This window comes from Electrona antarctica, assembly GCF_951216825.1.
Source record: "Electrona antarctica genome assembly, chromosome: 3".
Classification (NCBI taxonomy): Eukaryota; Metazoa; Chordata; class Actinopteri; order Myctophiformes; family Myctophidae; genus Electrona; species Electrona antarctica.
The window spans coordinates 51435036-51459772 of NC_136808.1; the positions used below are offsets into that span (position 1 = coordinate 51435036).

At 41.5% G+C, this 24737-nt stretch overlaps 1 protein-coding gene across 2 annotated transcripts in view; it reads left to right on the top strand.

Moving 5' to 3' along the window:
* Positions 1 to 21622, top strand: part of nfat5b (nuclear factor of activated T cells 5b) — a 52909-nt gene extending 31287 nt beyond the window's left edge. The window contains exons 1-13 of one of the 2 annotated variants that reach the window (XM_079497651.1): positions 1716 to 1771; positions 2385 to 3036; positions 4355 to 4538; positions 5665 to 5855; positions 7252 to 7424; positions 10605 to 10739; positions 10841 to 10893; positions 12415 to 12547; positions 13895 to 13969; positions 16108 to 16202; positions 16470 to 18324; positions 18771 to 19037; positions 21497 to 21622. In XM_079497651.1, the coding sequence (XP_079353777.1) occupies positions 2408 to 3036; positions 4355 to 4538; positions 5665 to 5855; positions 7252 to 7424; positions 10605 to 10739; positions 10841 to 10893; positions 12415 to 12547; positions 13895 to 13969; positions 16108 to 16202; positions 16470 to 18324; positions 18771 to 19021 (3774 nt within the window). In that variant the 5' untranslated portion in view covers positions 1716 to 1771; positions 2385 to 2407 and the 3' untranslated portion in view covers positions 19022 to 19037; positions 21497 to 21622. Of the gene's footprint in view, positions 1 to 1715; positions 1772 to 2384; positions 3037 to 4354; positions 4539 to 5664; positions 5856 to 7251; positions 7425 to 10604; positions 10740 to 10840; positions 10894 to 12414; positions 12548 to 13894; positions 13970 to 16107; positions 16203 to 16469; positions 18325 to 18770; positions 19038 to 21496 lie in introns of those variants that run through there. The other variant, XM_079497650.1, reaches the window with a different exon arrangement.
* The last annotated feature ends 3115 nt before the right edge of the window (positions 21623 to 24737 follow it).

The window sequence follows — 24737 nt, forward strand, 5'->3', positions numbered from 1 at the left end:
AGAGATGAGGCAGCCTGACTAGTCTGTGCCTGGACATCTCCATTGAGGCGCGCGCCGCACGCCGCTCTACCAAACTAATTTATGCATTATGGGTGGTTTTAAACTCCACTGTCGCTTTCCCAAATGTGTGTGTGACCAAAATAGCAATTTAGGGGAAAGCGTGCCAACACGCCCATGACCACACCTCTAGGCGCAAATACCGGATAGCGGTTGACGCTGGACCAAAATACCATTGAGGGACATAGCAAGCTCCTATACTCATAATTTTCGGGCCGCGGCTGCTTTGCGGGCGGCGACGAAATTGGAGCCCTTAGGCTCCCTGATATTGCATTGAGAAATGTCAACCCTGGTGTTATAGGATACTGGTTATCAGTGGTGTGCACAGACATTTAGAGGGGCAGGTGCTCAAGGAAAAGAAAGGGCACCTTGTGCAGCGCGGAGAACCGGCCGGTTGCCTAAATAGTGTGAGATTTATAGATTCTGGGGACTAAATAATATATTAGAAGCTTTTTATTAAGAATTGATCAATGTCACCATGGTCCACATACTGTACAGTGTACACCGTACACAAAAAATAAAAATACGTTTTTTTTTTTTGTTTTTGTTTTTTCTTTCAAAAGGGCACATTGCCAAAAGGGCAGGGGGTGCTGTGCACGCCACTGCTGGTTATCTGCTTGCATGCCAGCAGCCCCATGGACCCTGTATTCATGGACCCTGTATTCATGTCAACTCTTGCAGTAATCTTACAGTATAGAATTGTTTGATGGTTATTAATGTTAGCTCCATCTATCAACATCTTTGTTCATGAGCTAATCCTTGTCAATTAAAGGGGCATTCCACTCATATTCAACATTTTACTATGTCATTAATATACCTTAGAGGTGTTGTGTGGAAATAATAAAAAAGTCCCCCCAATTTCTTGTTTCCTCGAACTGGAGGTCTGAAAAAACCATTAACATGGTGAAACACATCTTGATGATGTCATCAAGATGTGATTCACCATGTTAATGTTTTTTTTCATAATTACAGTTCTAGGAAACACAGAATGGGGGGACTTTTTTTTAATTATTTCCACACTACACCTCTAAGGTATATTAATGACATAGTAAAATGTTGAAAATGAGTGGAATGCCCCTTTAAGCAGTTCATTTGCATGCTCAAAACACACACTTGTCCTGTCAAAAACTTGATATTATCTCACTAATATTAGCTTTTGAATGTTTATTGTGCCTTTCTTTCCCTCCAGCTCTGTTCAAGCTAATAAATCACCCCAGAAAGGCATCGTCATTCTAACTCCTCGTATAATCCAAGCCTGCCATTTAACCACTTTCAACCTGGCTTCCCTATTTTGGGAATTACATTATCTTAAGGTATCAATAACAAATGTTAGAGCTTAAAATAGATGATGTACAAGCTCACAACATGTTGCAAGCGCGACTCGTAGCTTGTAGATCGTCTATTTTTTTTTGGTATTCATCTTTACGACATCTAAGTGGTTAACTTGCAAGTGTCACACTCTCAAGTCCAAGATAACCATTGGAATGCACACTAAAAATTGCACACTGTCTGAAACCAAAGGAAAGGAACTCGGACAACAGTTCCTTTTTACTCTTTCTGCCCTGTTTTATGAATATTTTTGACAAATTCTTACACTATTTTTAATGTTCAGCATTTTATTGCTCATTCGCCTGTCTCGTTTGTATTCCAGGAAGTTCCCTCTGAAGCAGGGAGTGTCTGCATATAAAATGGTCTGCAGTTCTCTGCTTCATAGGTCAGAAGCTTGTTTATTTTGTCTCTGTGGCTACATGCAGTCCCAACTAAATTATGTCAACCTGTTATGGCAAAAAGATCCAATTGGCATGCATCATCCTATCCTACACACACATGTAATCCTGACCTTATCTTTGCATTCCAATACATGGATGAATAATACATGGCAAATGTTGTAATCAGTCTGATAAATATCGACCACATTTAACATGAATGAAATCCATTGTAATTGGATGTTTTCAATTGCATTTTGATTAATCTACTACATGTTTGTCACAAGTGCCTGTGCAAAAATATTTATGAATCCAGGCTATTCTTATTAATATTTTGGCAACATCCTAGCACCTTTCTATACCCCCCCCCCCCACACACACACACACACACACACACACACACACACACACACACACACACACACACACACACACACACACACACACACACACACACACAAGATGCAATAAAATGGAACATTTGGATGACTGAAGAAATATTTGAAAAAAAACAAAAACAAAAACACAAGTAATCACAAACAAATTTCGCTGCTTAAATGGGACTGCTAGCCAGCGATGGTTGAGATTCCTTTATTGACTGTGTATTTGTATACACTGTAGATGCCACCGTTGTCTCCTCTTCTATGACCATGGGAGACCACCGCAGTGCTTACCCCACCTCTTCCAGCTCCACCTCCTCAGCCAGTGACCAGATCCCAGATCACAGCGGTAGCAGCGTTGATCCAGAGGACAACCGGTGCAGCAGAGTGGTGCCAGAGGTTCTAGCGGCTGAGGGTGGGAATGGCAACAGCGGGAATGCCGGTAACTGCAGGTCCAATACGGAGAAAGGCGGAGGATGTGGATCCTCGGGCGGAGGAAAAGGGGGTTCATCTCAGGAGGCGTCTCAGCAGCACCACCAGACGACCCCCTCCAAACGACGCACCGTGCTCAACATCTCACCTCCACCAGAAGACCTGTTGACGTGCGACGACAGCCACATGTCCTGCCAAGACGGGTCGGTCCTCGACTCCGAGCAGAGCAGCAGCATCTGGATGGACGACTCTCTCTCCAACTTCAGCGTCCTCAGTTCCGCCTCGTACAATGACAACACAGAGGTGCCGCGCAAGTCCCGCAAGCGCACCCCTCGCCAGAGGCCCGGCCCCAAGCCCGTCTCCGACGCCAGCATGGATGTGTTTGACGCAGACAGTGCCAAAGGGCCACACTTTGTTCTGTCCCAACTAGGGTCCGACAGCAAGGGCTGTCCCAAAGGAAGGTTGGTGCTCCCGTGTTTCTGTTAAGGCTACAGTATCTACTGTACTGTTGTCTTTATGTCCTTGTTGTTCTATATCTGATTCAGCTTTCATGAGAACACTTTATTATGTTGATCTATTATTGAGAACCTGAACAAAGTATAATATAAATCAATTGGTACGTTTAATGTTAAGGTGTTTTAGTCACAGTGGCTGATATTCACTTTTAGGTAGTTGGAAACAATACAGACCAGGATTGGGGTGTCGATCTGAATTACTGCTTAGCTTCTACTAGATGGGATTCCTCCATTATAGCCATACAGCCACTTGCACTCATTGTAAGAGTAAGTGTGAGGAAATTAACCCATTTTGGGTGGGAACCCCTTTTGGTGTTAGCATTATGTTATGCTTTAGCTATTGAAAAATAGCAGATCTACAAGCTCATAGCGCGCCACCGAGTGCCGCGCTATGAACTTGTAGGTCTGCTATTTTTGAAAAATCGTAAAAATGTGGCACAAATCTTTGAATATATATATTCTTTCAAAGTGAATGTTTTTAACTCGGGTCTAAATGGGTTAAACATTGTGCACAGATATCTTTGATAAACAGGCTCTACTCTTCCTACTGAAGAGGACGGGTTAGAGGACGGGTTAGATGGACAGGGAGTGGCAGGATACCCAAACATAAACAATGATCCGCCACGATGAATCACACTCGGCTCTTTCAAAGACTGCCGATAAACAGAGAAGATTAAAGAAACCGATAAGTCGACGTCCCCACAGTTATTCCCATTCCTTGTTATAGATGTTTAATTCTTATCGGCGTCATGGTTTGGCTACAATACATCACTGAAAGCAAGTGAACAGTTTCCAAGTGCTGACAGGGTTCCTTCCAAACAAAGGCAACACGCCAGCAGCTGAACGTTTTGTTTTCCATCTATAGAGGGTATGCGTGCGACATCATCATCATACCCGGAAGTTATGCGGGAACGCCTACTGAGTGGCAAACAACTACTTTCTGGCCTTGACAGCCCCGTACATCCACAAAGAAAAGTCCTATTTGATTCCATTAAATGACTTTAAACAACATTTGTCACTCACTTTGCCACTCGATCTGCCATTCACTTTATGCATGCGCATACCCTCTATATAGAATATTATAGACAAACACAACCAAGGAACAGAAAGGGTTACTGCCAGTGGAGGTCATACTGTGACCTCTTGCTCACTACAGTCATACAGTAGTTTTAACTATAGCTACAGCATTTCCATGCAAAAGTATAACTTGTTGCCAATCCGAAATAATCTGGTGATGTTTCTGCCAAACCCGTCTGTCTTTCAGTTCTTCAGAGGGTCCTCAGCCCACCAAAGGAGGACCCCTCTCAGTGCAGTACCCTCAGAAGTGTGACGGGAAAGAGCTGAAGATCCTAGTCCAGCCTGAGACGCAGCACAGAGCCCGCTACCTGACCGAGGGCAGCAGAGGGTCAGTCAAGGACCGTACTCAGCAGGGATTCCCCACTGTAAAGGTAAACTTTAAACCAATAAATGTAGTTTCTAAATGTGTTAGTTACGGTTTATATATATATATACACATACACACACACACACACACACACACACAAACACACACACACATTGTTCTGTTTTTTTAACGTTCATTTGGCCTTTCATTTTGCCTCTCCTTCATCAAACGTCACCATCAACTAGCCTCAGGCTCATTGTTGCAGAACTCCTCACTGAGTAAACGTACTTAGGTTAGTCATTGAGTGAATGTTGGAGGTTGTGTAGAGACAGGTATGTGTTGGAACAGATCTGCCTGCAGGCATTTCTGTCATTAAAAAACCTGGTGAGGCAACGCACTACCGCAATTATATAATACAAATAGTAGGTTGTTGTTAGTCATAAAATGTGGTCAGTCATTTCTCTTACCAGCTTTTTAAGAACAGTATACCAAATATTTATCTTATTTGTGTTTATCATTCACCTTACATTTGTTTACGTTTTTATATAATGTTATTGGTCAATCATGATCATTGATATATTATCAATATAATTCATTTTCCAAATATTTAAAAAACACACTTGGCCGATTATTCAATCAATCCAAAAAGTGAATCAATAGAATAATCGCTTAGTAAATAATCAATATATGGCAGGCCTAACCCATTCTGGACGGGAACCCCTTTTGGTGTGTGTTATACTTTAGCTATTGAAAAATAGCAGATCTACAAGCTTGTAGGTCTGCTATTTTTGAAAAATCGTACAAATGCGGCACAAATCTTTGAATATATATTCTTTCAGAGCGAACGTTTTTTTTATTTTGATGTCAGGCATTAAAGGGGAATACCACTCATTTTCAACTTTTTACCATGTCATTAATATACCTTAGAGCTGTTGTGTGGAAACAATAAAAAAGTCCCCCCCATTCTGTGTTTCCTAGAAAAACCATTGATGTCATCAAGATGTGATTCACCATGTTAATGATTTTTTTCAGACCTCCAGTTCTAGGAAACACATAATAGGGGGACTTTTTTATTATTTCCACACAACAGCTCTAAGGTATATTAATGACATAGTAAAATGTTGAAAATGAATGGAATGCCCCTTTAATGGGCTAATGTTTTCTAACGTGAGTTTCCCTGTCGTACGCAGCTGGAGGGAGTCAACGAGGCGGTGGCGCTGCAGGTGTTCGTGGGTAACGATGCTGGGCGTGTGAAGCCTCACGGCTTCTACCAGGCCTGCAAGGTGACGGGACGGAACACCACGGCCTGCAAGGAGGTCGACGTGGAGGGCACGACTGTTATCGAGGTGTCCTTGGAGCCCAGCACCAACATGACACTAGCGTATGTGCTTTACTTCAATGTACACGTACAGGGCGTTTCTTCTAGTTTGACTGAGCAAATCATTGCTGTCGGCCTAAAATGGGGGTGAAAGTCACACTCATGTGAAGTGAGGGGCGCTCTTATCATCACATGTCATCATACATCATCACATTCCGGCCACTTACAAATTGGTGTCCTCAATTTTCTGTCCTCACTTTTTATCCTCAATTCTGTGGTGCACACAGACACAGAAATCTGGCTATAGCTGGCTCAAAAACAACCTGCGTTCCAAATCAAACCAATGTAGTTACTTAGTCACAAGCGCTTTGTTAATACTTTTCATTGGTTAGATATTCATGAACGCTACAGGCAAGAGGTTTAACTACCATCTGGGTTCCCTATTTTGGGCATTTTTTCAAAGTATCAAACCATTTTCAAAAATGGCAAATATTGCAGATCTACGAATCACATGTCATATAACAATGCATTGTTAGCCTATTTTTTCCACTTTTATGTAATATAATATAGGGCATTTATTTAGACATAATGGAGCTACAAGGTTTCTACCCAAGAGCGAAGAAATACAATAGTAGTTGATTTTTTGCATTGTTGTTTCACAGACTAAACCACTACGTGGAGAGAGTCTGTTTGAATAATTGCTGTTACTTATTTAGAATAGAGATGTCCCGATACTGTATCGGTATCGGGAAAAGTATCGGATCGGCCCGTATTTGTCATATCGGGTCATATCGGTATCGGTGAAAATGCCAGTCTAACCACAGATCCGACACAGGGGTAAGGGGTTGACACTATGGCAGGTAAATAAAATGTTGGGAAACAAAATGTGGAATTTGCTTTGGAGTTGCCCAAACTGCAAGTGCACATTTGAGTGAGGAGTCTGCTATAAACACAACACCAGATATATAGCTAGATAGCTATAAACACAACATGAAATCACGACACTGGTATCGGTATTCAGTATCGGTATCGGCTAACACAGAAATTGAGGTATCGGGATCGGATCGGAAGCGAAAAAAGTGTATCGGGACATCCCTAATTTAGAATGAACGTTTAACGGCCATAAAATTGCAACAGATGGGAGCTGTGAAGTATTGAGACTGTGCTACTGTATGGAGCTGCGGTGCAGATCTCTCTCTTTCTAGGTCGTCCTCAGACGAGTCCTCCATCGTCGCTTCCAGTCATCTCGGTTCTCCATACATGGTGCTTTGCACTCTTTGCGTAGTTCTTGAGTAAATCCACATTATGTTAATGTGGGACATGCTCGTGACCGGTCCCCGTGTGTGGGTTCCCACAGCACTAGTTTGCTGGCTGGCAGCTCTTGGGTGTCTTTGGCAGATGGAGAATTGTTTTAGTCAGACAGCAATGTTTCCATACTAACTGCGGTCTTCCTATGCAGAGTGGACTGCGTTGGGATCCTGAAGCTCCGTAACGCCGACGTCGAGGCTCGCATCGGCGTGGCCGGCTCCAAGAAGAAGAGTACACGGGCTAGGCTAGTGTTCAGGGTCAACATCCCCCGTCCCGATGGGTCACTGCTCACCTTACAGACCCCATCATGTGCCATCCTCTGCAGTAAGTATCCCCCGTCCTGATGGATCACTGCTCACCTTACAGACCCCATCATGTGCCATCCTCTGCAGTAAGTATCCCCCGTCCTGATGGATCACTGCTCACCTTACAGACCCCATCATGTGCCATCCTCTGCAGTAAGTATCCCCCGTCCCGATGGGTCACTGCTCACCTTACAGACCCCATCATGTGCCATCCTCTGCAGTGAGTGCTTTTGTGTTATTCAAGGAAAATTATAAATATACCTGATTATGGGCGGCGGTGGCTCAGGGGTAGAGTGGATGGATGGTAACCGCAAGGTTGCCTGTTCGAACCCGGGCTCCCCCAGAGTTAGTGTCGAAGTGTCCTTGAGCAAGACACTGAACCCCAAATTGCTCCTGATGTGCTGGTTGGTGCCTTGCATGGTTTCTGCCGCCATCGGTGTATGAATGTGTGTGTGAATGGGTGAATTGATGCACATCTATGTAAAGCGCCTTGGATAAAGGCACTATATAAAATGCACCATTTACCATTTATTTACCATTTATGAATGCTAGCACAGACATTTCCGTATACATACATTCTCACCTATGGTTTTGCTATAGTATGACAAGACAAAACAAACCAGAGTGGCAAAACGGATAGCTTACGAGTAACCTACTTTAGTTAATAATTGACAGCACAAATTGAACCATTTCCTTTGAAGCTAGAGGTCTCGCTTCTAATGTTTAATGTAGCCTCAGGTCAGGAGTCCATTGTCTTTTGATGTTTGTATTTGAAGACAATGTGTAAAGACACCCTTCAGGTTCAAGTGCTCCTCATAATAAAGTATAAGGTGTGGTCGCTCTCAGAAACAGGACAGACCGCTTAGGGCCACAAGACAGTTTCGTTCGAAGTAGCGTTGGGAGAGGGAAGGGAAAGAAAGACGTTAAAGAGCTGTGTGGACTTCTATTGTTTACCAGGCAACAGCAGGCAACCCAAGAAAATGTCTTTCTGTAAAATGTGAAATACAACGTGTGTGTGTGTGTGTGTGTGTGTGTGTGTGTGTGCGTGTGTGCGTGTGTGCGTGTGTGCGTGCGTGTGCGTGTGGGCGGTCTGCGCTGTAACAGAGTGGTTTGAAATCTGTAGGGAAGACGAGGTCAGAAGGAGGAGCCTTGACATGTTTATAGAATCATTAGGCTGTTGTAAGGCTGCGGGAACAACGGGTTGAGTCCTATAAAAACACCAGCTCTTTGTTGGTTTGTCTTTCACCCATTTAGGCCTGACGTCGAAATTTAAATAATGTCTTCTAAATTATGACAATTGTCTGAAAAACCTCATGTTTCTGTATCAGTGGTGCTCAATATTTCATGTCAAGGACCCCCATCTGAAAATGTGTTCCCTCAGAAGCAATGATTTGATTTTAAAACGTTCGCTCTGAAAGAATATATATTGAGCCACATTTTCAAGATTTTTCAAAAATAGCAGATCTACAAGCTCGTAGCGCGCCACTCGGTGGCGCGCTATGAGCTTGTAGATCTGCTATTTTTCAACACCAAAAGGGGTTCCCGCCCAAAATGGGTTAACGATGATCTAACGGTACAAGAAAATAAACTCAACCAGTTGAGTTTACACTGTACGCCTATTGTTAAATGTTTCAAAGTGAATGTCTTAGTTATTCTTCTTCAAGATTAAAAAAAGACACCAATCAACCACCCGATCAATCAATGTCACAAAAATGTAAATAATTATCCTTTTGGACTAGAGTTATAGACCACCAATAAACCCATTGGTAATAATTGATTAGGGTCTTATTTGTTTTGAAGTACCTCAGCTCTAAACCGTCAGAAGGTTTGGTGTTGGAGACAATAGGACAGTTAATGTTTAAAATCACTTTCAAATAGTATCTAGAATGCTGTGTTCACCAAGCCCTTGTAGATTTTGTATTTCCCTTCCGCCCCGAAGGGAATCTTCATCTGCATTAGCTCAGCAATAGAACTTTCGGTGCTCACCCAGGATTGGATCCCAGGCAGGACATGAAAGTTGCAAGATTGCAGCTGTAATGACGATCCATTACCTGCCTATATGCCAATTATTTTCATTTGTCCAAAAAAGCATGCTGACCTGATTGAGTCTTTACTTATACAAACAGTACAGTACAGTACAGTACAGTACAGTACAGTACAGTACAGTACAGTACATATCGTCCGTCCATGTTGGGTGGAAACCATGTATGTCCAAAACTGTTCTTCAGGAAATAGAACGCACATTTTCAGAACTAGTGATAATGGCAGATCTAGAGCTTGTAGACTGGCTATTTTCACTACTTTAGGTTGACACTGTGTGTCGTTACTGTAAATGACAATAGGACAGTTAATGTTTAAAATCACTTTCAAAATAGTATCTAGAATGCTGTGTTCACCAAGCCCTTGTAGATTGTGTATTTTCACCGCAGGACACCGTCATTCAACAAAATATAAATTAGGCTGAAGAAGTAGGAAATAATACCCCCCCCCCCCCCCCCCAGCGTTATTTAATACAGGCGGGCATTTGCAGTAGAGCTACTATTTGGAAATATACTGTATTTACTTTTAAGAATACTTGCCATTAGTCTGATAAAGTTGAATGGATCGTACATCGTTGTTGTTATGCCTTGTTTGAGTATTGTGTGTGATTTAATTGCGCAACCCAACCAACACACATGCGCGCACACACATTTTATTATCGCTCGTCACTCTCATTTTATTGCAACACAAAGTAAACATAATTAGTTTCCCCGAATGTGCTTTCCAAGAAATCACAAGGTAGATTTAAGAATTTAGTTTTGTTTCTGTGGGCGATCCTGAGAAGTAGCAGTGCCCCCCTTGACAATTTACAATTTAGGCATTTAGCAGACGCTCTTAATCCAGAGCGACTTACATTAAGCAATAACAAAAGCATGGCATACATCACATATATAAAAAGTAGTTATCATGAATAAACTAAGAATGTAACAGTGGAGTATCTATGTAAACTATACATACTATACTATATAATATATTATATATGTGTACTATAAAGTGCTATGACTACATAAAGTGCAATTCTAGAGTTGTCTACGTAACAAGTCTGTTTAAAATACTATCTAAGTCTACATAATGTGCTATCTAAGAAATGGCAAGAATAGAAAAGCAGAATTTTGCGGTCTTCTAAATCTAAACTGCTTTATTTTTGCCTTTTCTACAGCTCAGCCTGCAGGGGTGCCTGAGATCCTTAAGAAGTCACTCCACACCTGCTCAGTGAGGGGCGGAGAGGAGCTCTTCATCATCGGCAAGAACTTTCTCAAAGACACCAAGGTCATGTTTCAGGAGAATGTTTCCGGTAAGAAATCAGTGTTTTGTTTGTAGAAATATTCACATGTTTCCATTCTTAATGATCTACTGTACGCTCTCCAACTAACGCTGCATCTCACTGCCCTCCAGATGAGCAATCATGGAAGGTAGAAGCTGAAATTGATATGGAGCTGTTTCACCAGGTAAGACTTGAATGTTCAGTTTTTCGTTTTCGTTCCAAAGGATTAATACTGTTGACTATGGAGGTGATTATACTGTAGATAGAAGTAGCCCGTTCAGATTGGTATGGGGATTAGATGTAATCATCTTAAATGGCTGCTTGTTCAAAGGTTTGAGTGCATGGGGCTCATTGTGTTGTGACCTAATTACTCTGAGCCACAGACGCTACAGCGAGTGTGTCTCAATAGCCTTTTTAAAACCTTTGCCCCTCGTGAACAGAAGGGTCAGACGAAGGTGAGCAGCCAAGGACTGCATGATAATTATGTCTAAAGCATTAGCTAACTATAATGGCATTATTTACAATGATTAATTGACATAATTGTTATCAGTCATCAGACATTTTACTCATTAGCCAAATGTATGAGGTTGTTACTGTACAGCTATGTACTGTATGTCTAGCTTGTGAAGAAGAAAGTGTATTTTTATGTTTGTCTTGTCTATCTTTGTTTAAAGCTGCAATCAAACTTTGTTTTAGTGAATATAACTTTATTTTATTTTGACCGATCTGTATGATAGAGTGTGTTAATACAATATAACTAACACAAGTACAGCAGTATTATATTGACCCATTTTGACCTGAGATCAGATTCTAAAAATGTCTTCTACATCCTGACAGTTTTCTGAAAAAGCTATGTTTCTATGTCAGTCGTCCTTCGAATTTTCTAAAATAGCAGACCTACAAGATCGTAGCGCGCCACTCGGTGGCGCGCTATGAGCTTGTAGATCTGCTATTTTTCAATAGCTAAAGCATAGCATTATGTTAACACCAAAGGGGGTTCCCGCCCAGAATGGGTTAACACACTCTACCATACTCCCCTGCTCGTCTATTGAGAGATGCAGATCCCATGGTCAGGGAGGACCACTGTAGTTGCCATTGCCAAGTGGTATTGCATGAAACTAAAAACACAATATACGGTATATTCCGCCGCCAAGGGAATCTTCATCTGCATTATTAGCTCAGCAATAGAACTTTCGGTGCTCATCCAGGCAGGAGATGAAAGTTGCAAGATTGCAGCTGTAATGACGATCCATTGAGTTGTCATTACCTGCCTATGCCAATTATTTTCATTTTTTTTCCAAAAAAGCATGCTGACCTGATTGATGTCTTTACTTATACAAACAGTATATTACATAGTACAGTACAGTACAGTACAGTACAGTACAGTACAGTACAGTACAGTACAGTACAGTACAGTACAGTACAGTACAGTACAGTACAGTACAGTACAGTACAGTACAGTACAGTACAGTACAGTACATATCGTCCGTCCATGTTGGCTGGAAACCATGTATGTCCAAAACTGTTCTTCAGGAAATAGAACGCACATTTTCAGAACTAGTGATAATGGCAGATCTAGAGCTTGTAGACTGGTTATTTTCACTACTTTGGGTTGACACTCTTACTGTACGCGTTACTGTAAATGACAAAAAGTGTCCATTCTTGTTGGACTGTAACTATTTTCCTTTTGATTTTCCCCCCAAAGAATCACTTGGTAGTGAAGGTTCCATCGTACCATAACCAAGCCGCCACGTCTGCAGTGTGTGTGGGGATCTATGTGGTGACGAATGCTGGGAGATCCCATGATGTGCAACCTTTCACCTTTACTCCAGATACAGGTTTGCAGTAGTTTTGTCATTTATTGTGAAATTTGGTTATTGGTTATTCTGAAATGTCATAATTTATTAAAAATATTTCAGTCAGGCAACTCTTAGAATTAATTTAGAATATATGAAGCATAGTTTGGCGTCAGGGTTATGTCTCCATTCATTCCCTGTAGTATGACATTTTTTAGTTAAGATATAAGCCAAATAGAATTAGGCTACAGAGAATTAATTAACCCATTTAGGCCTGATGTCGAAATAAATAAAAAGTATTCTGAAAGAATATTATATTCAAAGATTTGTGCCAAATTTTTACGATTTTTCAAAAATAGCAGACCTACAAGCTCGTAGTGCGCCACTCGGTGGCGCGCTATGCGCCTGTAGATCTGCTATTTTTCAATAGCTAAAGTACAACATAATGCAGAATGGGTTAAGACCAGGCTGCGTATCATAAAGTGTTCCTATGTCCATTTGTTCGTAGCTTAATGTTTCAGTCTTGTTCACTTGGCACATGAGTCACGTGACTCGTGACTGTAGTCAACCAACAAGACATGGTGCTTAAATTGTTCATTAAGTGGACAATGCAAAAGAGAAGAGCTGTAAAATCTTAATTGATTTTCCATTTTATTTGTTTTCTGATTTGTGAAAACATAGTGGAAACACATACTGTACATTCCATTTAGAGCTGACTCAGGGCGATTCTACAAAACGCTGTCTGAAACCAAACCTACGTTTTCTGAAAACCTTCAAATGCTTATTCAAAATGTAAACATTTTAAAAAGTAGTGTGTGTATGTGGTATCTTGAGTATTATATTAAGCGAATAATTGAAAGACCCATGGGATTGATTCATTGGTTCATTTCACCTTAACCCATTTAGGACTATTCCGATTCTAAAAAGGAAAAAAAAACCTTCTACATACTGACCTAAGTTTTCAGATTTTTTTCAAATGTTAATTCAAAAATTACAAAAATATTATGCTGCCAATATACTGGACATAGCAACAAGAACCGTCCTGAAGGGGTTTATATTAACTAAATGTTTTAATTACTTTTCATATTTGCACTCCCAAAACATTCAAAAAGGGGGGCTACTAATGTTACATTAAAAGTTACTCAACAACACCATCTACAGTACAATAGGAGTCATGGCACCAGAACCACATCAACTCAGGCACTGTGCGTTTTCGCCCATTACTTTTACTTGTGCTTTGGGCATGTTAACAACAGAGTTAAAAAACAATGATGAAGATAATGAAGGTGTTGACATTGTCAATCTACCTAAATAATCACACAAATTGTTGATATGATTCTTTACACAATAGTGATTGTTTTTATTATGTTTTGTTCTTGTGTGCTACAGTCAAAGCAGATGTTTCTGTGAAGAAAGAGAGTTCCTCTGCAGGGAATCCCTGTTCCTATGATGAAGGAATTAAAGGTACTTTTTGTTTTTCCAATTGTTGTCGTTCAGTGCACTACATACATGATGGTTACTTGAACTTCTATTTTAGCTGTGGATATTGTTCACTGGATACCATGATTGTTACTGTCACACTAGAGCTTTAATTCGGCCTAACATTTGAGCCTGATTTGGCCCTAGCCTGGCCCTAGCCTGGCCCTAGCCTGGCCCTAGCCTGGCCCTAGCCTGGCCCTAGCCTGGCCCTAGCCTGGCTCTAGCCTGGCCCTAGCCTGGCCCTAGCCTGGCCCGAAGCCCAATACATGTGACAATCTGGGCCTGGCCCGGCCAGTGGCAGCCTTTTTTAATCTTCATTAAATATTATTGGCTATTCATAAAGAATAATCCTACCTTTTCACAACTAGCAGTTGCACTCATTCTGTTTTTCAGAGTGACTCGGCAATTAATATCCATTTAACATACCAGTAAGATGCCCTGAGGGCGCGAATCGACCTTACTCTAAAGGGCGGGTCGCACTGAAACAACAGGTCTGGGAATGCCCATATATGGACCTTTTTTCCGTTTTCGTGCCGGGTAGGGCGTAGGCCAGGCGGGGCCTCGGGCCTTAATTTTCGGGCCTGTTGAGAACTCTAGTTTTCGCCGGCTGCCTGGGCACGGCTGCGATAATGACTTTGAGACGGGGCGTCTAGAGTTTGAATGGACAGGTATCGGTCAAAAGGGAGACATCGAAGAGGAAGGATTGGTGGGAAAGGATCAACATATGGAATGTCAGAACAGGTCAGCTCCATATATGGAGATCTAAGGGTTTGATGGGGTCAGATCAACATGGTGTCCGTGAAGTCAGATGTAGACTTGCTCGCCGGTTCCATATATGCAGCTCTAGGTGATGAATTCCAGTCTTCTCCATGTATGGCTATTCAGGGTTTGATGAGGTCAGTGTCGTGATCTTTATATATGGAGACGGCCAAATATGGAGCGTGTCACGATGCGTGACGGACTGACTGACTGAGATGAAATGCAGGTTTTCATAGTAAAATGCGACCTATTGTCGCAGTTCATTTTGAAATGCGCAACACCTTTCATGTGATGAGGTGCACTGATTAGTGTCAGACTGACAACTGCTGCATTTTCTAAGAAAATATTAAATATTAATGCTGACTTTATCCAGTTGGATTCTTTCAACATTATGCTTTATAATCAATGTTGCTGTACAACACAAGTAGCAGCATCTCAGTAGCAGCAGCACGTATTTCACGTATTTCATTTTTGTTTATAAAAAAGGCTTTGATCTAAAATCATAGTTGAAACATTTTGCCTCCTGAAAGACTGTTGACGATGGCTGTGGGCTTTATTTACTGTAGCCTCCAACACTGTCTTCGTCAGGGACTTCCTGACGAAGACCCGAAGGGGTCGAAATGTTGCGTCTTCCTCAAATAAAAAGCTTGGAGCTCAAGAGACCAGTGTGCGAACCTCTTCTCTTCATGCCTGTTTAATAACAAAAATCTATTACTAGTTGGCACTAAGAAAGCAATTTACATCGTCAACAACATTGACATTGAACATTGACATGTCAGGTTCCCCTGTCGCATCAATGTTCCCGGTAGTCCCACATCCCGCGTCAAACGCGGCAGTAGATTTTGCTCAACTCGTCACCATATTACATCCTGAGAGTGAGACCTAAGAATGCGTAGTGCAGACTGGATAACATACATGCCAATGGAGTCGATTATTATAAGTGGTCTGAAATCAATTGTATTGAGTTTGTGCTTGAAATGTACTGTAATTCTGCAAACTGTTGATACATATTTCAATCAATCAATCAATCAAAATCTCTATTCTTTGTGTTGCTCCTGCAGCTCTAGACAGTGCCTTGATGACTCCAATGATGATCTCTATTCTTTGTGTTGCTCCTGCAGCTCTAGACAGTGCCTTGATGACTCCAATGATGACTCTATTCTTTGTGTTGCTCCTGCAGCTCTAGATGGTGCCTTGATGTCTATTCTTTGTGTTGCTCCTGCAGCTCTAGATAGTGCCTTGATGACTCTATTCTTTGTGTTGCTCCTGCAGCTCTAGACAGTGCCTTGATGACTCTATTCTTTGTGTTGCTCCTGCAGCTCTAGATAGTGCCTTGATGACTATTCTTTGTGTTGCTCCTGCAGCTCTAGATAGTGCCTTGATGACTCCAATGATGCCTCTGGTGAAACAAGAAGAGGTCACTCCAATGGACATCTCCCACAACCTCCAAGTGTTCAAGGTGTTAATAATAGTTCATTCATTTGCCTGTCAGTAACGGCCAAGCTACACCAGGCTTTTCTCGCGCGTTTACCCTAAACGTGCGGCCCGCGCGTGCGTTTTTTAAAATAGGACTGGACCTAAATTAAACGCACGCGCGGGAGAAAACGCGCGAGAAAAGCCTGGTGTAGCGTGGCCGTAAGAGTGTTTCCGGAGATATAGTGATTCAACATAACATATTATGTGTTGATAATGTAATAATTAACATGTTTTGTTTTATACCCTGTAGAGCGCTGAGGCTAACAGCAGGTCGTTCTCCAGCAACCTTCCACCGCCTGCAGGCGACTCAGAGAAGGTTCAGTCTGCAGTCTTCACCAACACAGAGCCGCTGAGCACCATCCAGAAACAGGACATAGCCGCCGCTACAAATACTTTCCCTGTATCTGCAGACCCCCTGCTCCAGCAAGGCTCTCAGCAATTCCTCCTGGAACCCAGAGATGGCCTGGTACAGGAGAGAATAGGTGGTAATACCGGGGCTTTTGGGAGGCTGTGTGGGGAACCTGGTCCCCAGCAGCATCAACTACCAATGTTCCCTCCAGATGAGGTGGCCCAGTTGGAGCAAGCAGTGAGGCAACTTCACCCCGAAGACTTCTGCAGCCTTCCGCTACAGAGCCTACCGCTACAGACAGACAGCTCTTTGGCTAAACAGCAGCAGTGTCAGCAACACATACAACAGCAACAGCATATACAAAAACAACAGATTCAGCAACAGCAACAACAACAACAAATTCAGCAACAACAAATTCAACAACAGCAAATTCAACAGCAGCAGCAGCAACAACAACAAATTCAGAAAATTCAACAACAACAACAAATTCAGCAACAACAAATTCAGCAACAGCAAATTCAACAGCAGCAGCAGCAGGTTTTGGATAACCTACAAAATCAGATCTTTCAGTCCCAGATCCCCATGCAGTGTGGCTTGTTCCAGGGTGCTTCGCAGGCTGAAAATGCAGAACAGCAGGGTTCATCGCAAAGCTTGGTGTCAAACAGGGGTTCCCTTTTCCAACAGCAAAAACAGCAGCATCAGCAAGCAGCTCTCTTTCAGCAGGAGATCCTTTCTATTCAGACAAATTTTCTCCAGCAGACGCCCTCACACACTTCCCCACCCCTTTTCCACAGTCCCAGTTCCTTGACGGAGGCACGAGATCCACAGGGAACTCTGTTTCACCCTCAGAAAACTTCTCACGCTCAAGAGCAAGTTCAGGCTGCCCTCTACCAGAATCTCTCTCCTGAGCTACAGCCCTCCACCCCAAGCCTTTTCCTCCCTCCGACATCTATGCCTTCTCAGCTTACAACCAACAGCAGTCAGCAGCAGCAGCAGCAGCAGCAGCAGCAGCAGCAGCAGCAGCTAGCCTTCCTCAGTGCACTACAAATACAAACCCCTTCACCCGAGCCACAGTCTGTGTTCCAGGCTCAAACCCAGATGTCCCCCATTCAGCAAGGAACTCCCATGGAACAACATCAGCCCTCCCAGCCTCAACCCCTGGCACAGCCACCCCAACAAGCCCCCCTTTTTCTTCCCATCTCCCCCCACTCATCTGCAAACAGCCTCTCTCAGAGCCAGCAACAGCAGGCTGGCCTATTGTTCCACAGCAGTCCCCTGTCCAGTCCGGACCAGTCCACAGGCCTCCTTTTCAGCAGGCAGGGACAAATCCCACCCAGCAGCCTAGCTTCTCAAGAGCCGCCGAACCCCGCTATGCTCTTTTCCCAGGCCGGCATGGTGACAGACAGGCAGCAGGACCGCTCGGAGCCCATGGCGTTAGGAAACCCTGCAGAACCTCGTCAGCAGGTCCTGTTCCAGGAGCAGCAGCCCATGCAGCTGGGCCGCAGCTCAAACAATGGGCCGGAGCGGCCCGTGGCCCTCTTCATGTCTCAGTCCAACATGGCTACCTTACAGATAGGAATGGCTACTCAAGAGCTGCCCCAGACGACCATCTTCACCACGCAGAACGGCCTCCAGGCGACCGCCTCGTCCCCTGTGCAGCAGCCAGGCTCTCTGTTCCAAACAGCTGTCAACGGAACCATCAGTCAGCCCAACCAGTCTCAGCCACCTGGTCTCTTCCTGTTTGGAATTCAGAACGGTAAGCAGCTGAAATACACTATTTTATTTTTAAGTCCAAAAGAAGGCCTCACGATGAACTAGATTCAAATATGAATGACGCATGCACGCACATTTTTTGAAAATGCATTTCAAACAGTGAAAAGTATTAAAGATGGAGTGCCGTGATTCTTTTGTATGTGTCTATGGAGTTAACATTACTCTATCTTTAACACATTGATTGTGTTAGCATTATGTTATGCTTTAGCTATTGAAAAATAGCAGATCTACATGCTCATAGCGCGCCACCGAGTGGCGCGCTACGAGCTTGCTATTTTTTGAAAAATCGAAGAACGACTGACATAGAAACATAGCTTTTTCAGAAAACTGTCAGGAGGTAGAAGACATTTTTAGAATCCGATCTCAGGTCAAAATGGGTTAAGGTTTCTGAAGCGATTGTTCCTAATGTTCTGTGTCCTCTCCTTCCAGAGTGCAGCCAGATGATGAACACTGGAACCACCCTCTCAGATCAGATCATAGCTATCAGCCAGTCAGGACAGAACCAGAGGGAGAGCGACGCACGCATCCAGAACCTTCTCAGCCAGTCGTTGTCAGATGCTGGGTCCATGCTGGTCCATGCTGGGTCCATGCAGAACAGCATGACAGTATCTGAAAACATGGAGAAGATTGACGACCTGTTGGTCAGCCTGCAGGGCAGCAACCTAACCCGGTCCTACTAACCATCATAAAGTACAGGTGATACACATTTTATGTTTTATCACGTTAACCCATTTTTGGGCGGGATTGCCGCGGGAACCCCTTTTGGTGTTAGCATTATGTTATGCTTTAGCTATTGAAAAATAGCAGATCTACGAGCTCATAGCGCGCCACCGAGTGGCGCGCTATGAGCTTGTAGATCTGCTATTTTTTAAAGATCGAAGAACCACTGACATAGAAACATAGCTTTTTCAGAAAACTGTCAGGATGTAGAAGACATTTTTAGAATCCGATCTCAGGTCCAAATGGGTTAAACCACTTAAGCCCTATTCTATAGTTTCGTCATGATGTGTCACAGCCGGGCAAAAATCACCAATAACCAATAATCTACAGCTCACAACGTGTCTCATGTCACAGTACGTTGTGAGCTTCATCTGCTACTTTGGAAAGATTTAGAAACTTTTTACCGTTAATGACATGCCCAAAATCGGGATGCCAGATCGACAGTGGTCAATAATTAAATAGTTAAGTCAAAATATTCCCTTTGTTGACAGTGGTGCACAGAAAATCTGATTTTCACTGTGTAATATCCCTGCAGTAGTTATGATCTAGGTACATGTTTATGGCCTGCTAACATGTGATCTAGGTACATGTTTATGGCCTGCTAACATGTGATCTAGGTACATGTTTATGGCCTGCTAACATGTGAACTAGGTATATGTTTATGGCCTGCTAACATGTGATCTAGGTACATGTTTATGGCCTGCTAACATGTGATCTAGGTACATGTTTATGTCCTGCTAACATGTGATCTAGGTACATGTTTATGTCCTGCTAACATGTGATCTAGGTATATGTTTATGGCCTGCTAACATGTGATCTAGGTACATGTTTATGTCCTGCTAACATGTGATCTAGGTACATGTTTATGTCCTGCTAACATGTGATCTAGGTACATGTTTATGTCCTGCTAACATGTGATCTAGGTATATGTTTATGGCCTGCTAACATGTGATCTAGGTACATGTTTATGTCCTGCTAACATGTGATCTAGGTACATGTTTATGTCCTGCTAACATGTGATCTAGGTACATGTTTATGTCCTGCTAACATGTGATCTAGGTATATGTTTATGTCCTGCTAACATGTGATCTAGGTATATGTTTATGTCCTGCTAACATGTGATCTAGGTATATGTTTATGGCCTGCTAACATGTGATCTAGGTATATGTTTATGGCCTGCTAACATGTGATCTAGGTACATGTTTATGTCCTGCTAACATGTGATCTAGGTACATGTTTATGTCCTGCTAACATGTGATCTAGGTATATGTTTATGGCCTGCTAACATGTGATCTAGGTATATGTTTATGGCCTGCTAACATGTGATCTAGGTATATGTTTATGGCCTGCTAACATGTGATCTAGGTACATGTTTATGTCCTGCTAACATGTGATCTAGGTACATGTTTATGTCCTGCTAACATGTGATCTAGGTATATGTTTATGTCCTGCTAACATGTGATCTAGGTATATGTTTATGGCCTGCTAACATGTGATCTAGGTATATGTTTATGTCCTGCTAACATGTGATCTAGGTATATGTTTATGGCCTGCTAACATGTGATCTAGGTATATGTTTATGGCCTGCTAACATGTGATCTAGGTATATGTTTATGGCCTGCTAACATGTGATCTAGGTATATGTTTATGTCCTGCTAACATGTGATCTAGGTACATGTTTATGTCCTGCTAACATGTGATCTAGGTATATGTTTATGGCCTGCTAACATGTGATCTAGGTATATGTTTCCTGCTAACATGTGAACTGAACTAGGTATATGTTTATGTCCTGCTAACATGTGAACTGATCTAGGTATATGTTTATGGCCTGCTAACATGTGATCTAGGTATATGTTTCCTGCTAACATGTGAACTGAACTAGGTATATGTTTCCTGCTAACATGTGAACTGATCTAGGCATATGTTTATGTCCTGCTAACATGTGAACTGATCTAGGTATATGTTTATGGCCTGCTAACATGTGATCTAGGTATATGTTTCCTGCTAACATGTGAACTGATCTAGGCATATGTTTATGTCCTGCTAACATGTGAACTGATCTAGGTATATGTTTATGTCCTGCTAACATGTGAACTGATCTAGGTATATGTTTCCTGCTAACATGTGAACTGATCTAGGTATATGTTTCCTGCTAACATGTGAACTGATCTAGGTATATGTTTCCTGCTAACATGTGAACTGATCTAGGTATATGTTTCCTGCTAACATGTGAACTGATCTAGGTATATGTTTATGTCCTGCTAACATGTGAACTGATCTAGGTATATGTTTCCTGCTAACATGTGAACTGATCTAGGTATATGTTTATGTCCTGCTAACATGTGAACTGATCTAGGTATATGTTTATGTCCTGCTAACATGTGAACTGATCTAGGTATATGTATCCTGCTAACATGTGAACTGCTCTCATTTAGGAACTGTGCAGATTATCTTGGATGCAGGAGGACGTTGAAAGTTGAATGAACTTATGTGTGGCTGTCCATGAGGACTTTCTTTTCAAAGGACAGCCTTCACGAAGATTATGATGTCATCGTGGAATTGATGATATCATTTGGAAAAAGGCAAAGACAAAGACCTTGACATTGGCTTTTGAAATTTATATTTTTGTCTACACATTTTTACTCAATGTTTGTAGTGTTCTTACAGCTGTTTTATTAGAATGAAGCACATCGCCTCCAGCTGTGAGTGAAACATCTGAAAATGATTGACGTTGGATTATTTCATTGTAGTCATATTTTGTAATTTAGACATAGCTGTTGGTGCAAGTTAGCATATCATTCTATATTCTCCAGTACTAGACTGTGTCGGCTTGCTACGTACTGTTTAGAACACATTCTCCTTTTTATATCTTAACAACGCATTGAGTATTTTAGGTAAGTTAGAGGGTATCAATGTAGGACAGGCAGGCAGAGAATCTATTTTTTAATGTTTTCATTCAGCACTTTATGATGCTCTATATTGTGACCTGTTACTTATAGGGGGTAACACACCAGAGGAATTATTTTTCACAGTTGCCTCTTTTCCTCAATGTTTACAAAGGAAAGGAATCTACTTATGGTGACAACAGTCAGCTTAACAAGTACATTGAGTTTTCCCCTGCAAAATATCTAGTGGATCCATTATCTTTAAGTCATTCTCCATACATTTATTCAAATATATCCATCAGAAGCACATGAAGCTCTCCTACGCTGTAAAATCCTTATGGGTCCATTTTTACTTGTTTTGTTTGCTTCTCTTCACTCTTTTTTATTTTATTTTTTTAAATTTTAATCTCATGAGATAACTTCACATCATTCTACTACTGCGAGTTATACCGTAGTATATTTTGACTATTATGGATATAGTTCTCCCTAAAAAAACCTCCCAATTGTGAATTCTGAATGAGAATGAATGTGAAACAAGAGTGGAGAAGAAATTGTTTAGCAAACTCTCGACTAAATATTGGTGTTTTCTCACTTTGTGTTCATGCACACCTCATCAACTGTACTGGATGCGTGTCCTGTGCGCATGGTGCGAGTGTGTGTATTGTTTTTGTAATGAATAGTATATAGATTGTGTTTTCACGTGATGCGTCAGGAACGCATAAACTGGAATAGTATTCATAGATTAGCTGGAGTTATCCAACTGTAACAATGTGATAGAATTAGTGAATGTTGCCATGTAATGGAGAGGCAGCTGTTCTTTGGCGGCATCCATTTTCTGTTGTTTTATGTTGTCCGGGTTGGTGTTACATGCAGGAATAGAGCCCATCATACAGTACATACAGTATACTCATGTAAATGGAAACCGTTCAAGTTTTTAATTCTTATATTGTACAGTAGAATACAGCATTTTCTAATTTTGGCCAATGAAGGTCAACTCAGGACCCAAGTTTGTCTCAAGTCTTGCTTCATTTTCATCCTGATGGAAGCCCAGCAGTCTCAAGGCTCAGACGGGTTGTTAGTTTGTTGTTTGCGACTTATTGCCATATTATGATGACAGGGAAAAGTAACTGGAATTTATAGATACATTTGTTCTGTTTCTTTGTCTCGCCTCTATCAGATCTGTCAGTAGATGGATTTCCAAAGTTGATATATCATTAACCCATTTTGACCTGAGATCAGATTCTAAAAATGTCTTCTACATCCTGGCAGTTTTCTGAAAAGGCTTGTAGATCTGCTATTTTTCAATAGCTAAAGCATAACATAATGCTAACACCAAAAGGGGTTCCCGCCCCAAAATGGGTTAAGCATGAAAATCTGAAAACCTGCTGCCAAAGTTTCAAATGTAACTTTCTTTCTATGAACAAGGGGCTGGTCTCTGACGACAAGAAGAGCTCCGTTAAATGCTACGTTTCTTATCTTGTTGTCTGTGTACTGTACTTTATATTAGAATACATTAAAAACACCTATACATTTTATGGACATTTGTATAATCCTCTTGGTAATGTGATTGGTAGGGGGCGCTAAAGGGAACCTACTGTTGAAGGCAACCTCAAGCCCAATTTATACTGAAATATTATATACACACACACACACACACACACACACACACAGAGCACACACAAGCTTATACAATAGATCAGCTATTTTCGGTCCGACGCTGCGTACGACGGGGCGTAAATTAGGCTTTGCTTTGGAGAAAAGATCTGACTGTGATTGGCTTTCTTCATGTGAAACACCAGATATTATGTTTCAGATGTATTTTTTTTCCTATTTAAATCAGATTTCAAATGTTTTCTCTTTTTTTTATTGGTTTATTACCTGTACTTATTTCTTAGTCCATTTTCAAATTATATGTAATTTATTTTTTTCGTGTTGGGTAAATTGTGTCCAAGAAGAATCATACTGGTGCTCAGATTAATCACCATCGATGGGGTTTTGTCCCACAAACGCCACCTCCTGAAACTCCAATAGGCTTTCTGTGATTGTGATGTTTTAAATTGGGATTGAAAGGTGATATGTACAACATTAACATTATTAATATGTACATTCCTATGTATTGTTTGTTTTCCCTTTCTGATTTGGGCACAGACGGATTGGAACATTGTCAATAATACATCACTTCAAACTTTACAAACTTCTAAATTGCAATAAACCATACAAAGGGTAAAACCCCATCAATACACACTATAATTAGCTTTATAACATATCCTTCAAAAAGGACCAATTAGTTACATGATTTTAAAGTTGTTTTTACTGTATATCGTTTACAGTAGAGCTGTAGATATATCTCACCTAGGCATGGAATGTTTTTTTTTTTTATTGCACAGTGGAGGTATTACAAAGTATTCGCACCGAGGAAAATTGTTTCTTCTAAAATTTGACTTGCGTTTCTGTAAAAAACGGTTATTACTGTACATGTCCAACAAATCTGATATTCATAATTAAGGTCAGTTGTATGACTGGGAGCAATTCCCCCCCCTTTTATTTTTTTTACATGTTACTGCTACATGTTATGTTAAATCATAATAAATGACACTGAAATCTATAGTGTTACTAATATTATTACATTTTTCAGAATTCAGAATTGCTGAAGTGTCACTTAAGAGCAATTCAAGCACTTTCTGTTATCTGAGTTTGGGCAAAGATTAAGTTAATAGACTAGGGGCTCCATTTTCGTCACTGCTAAACCCCTTGTCCCTAAACTTCTTTGCCTTTGTTACTATTTTGATAT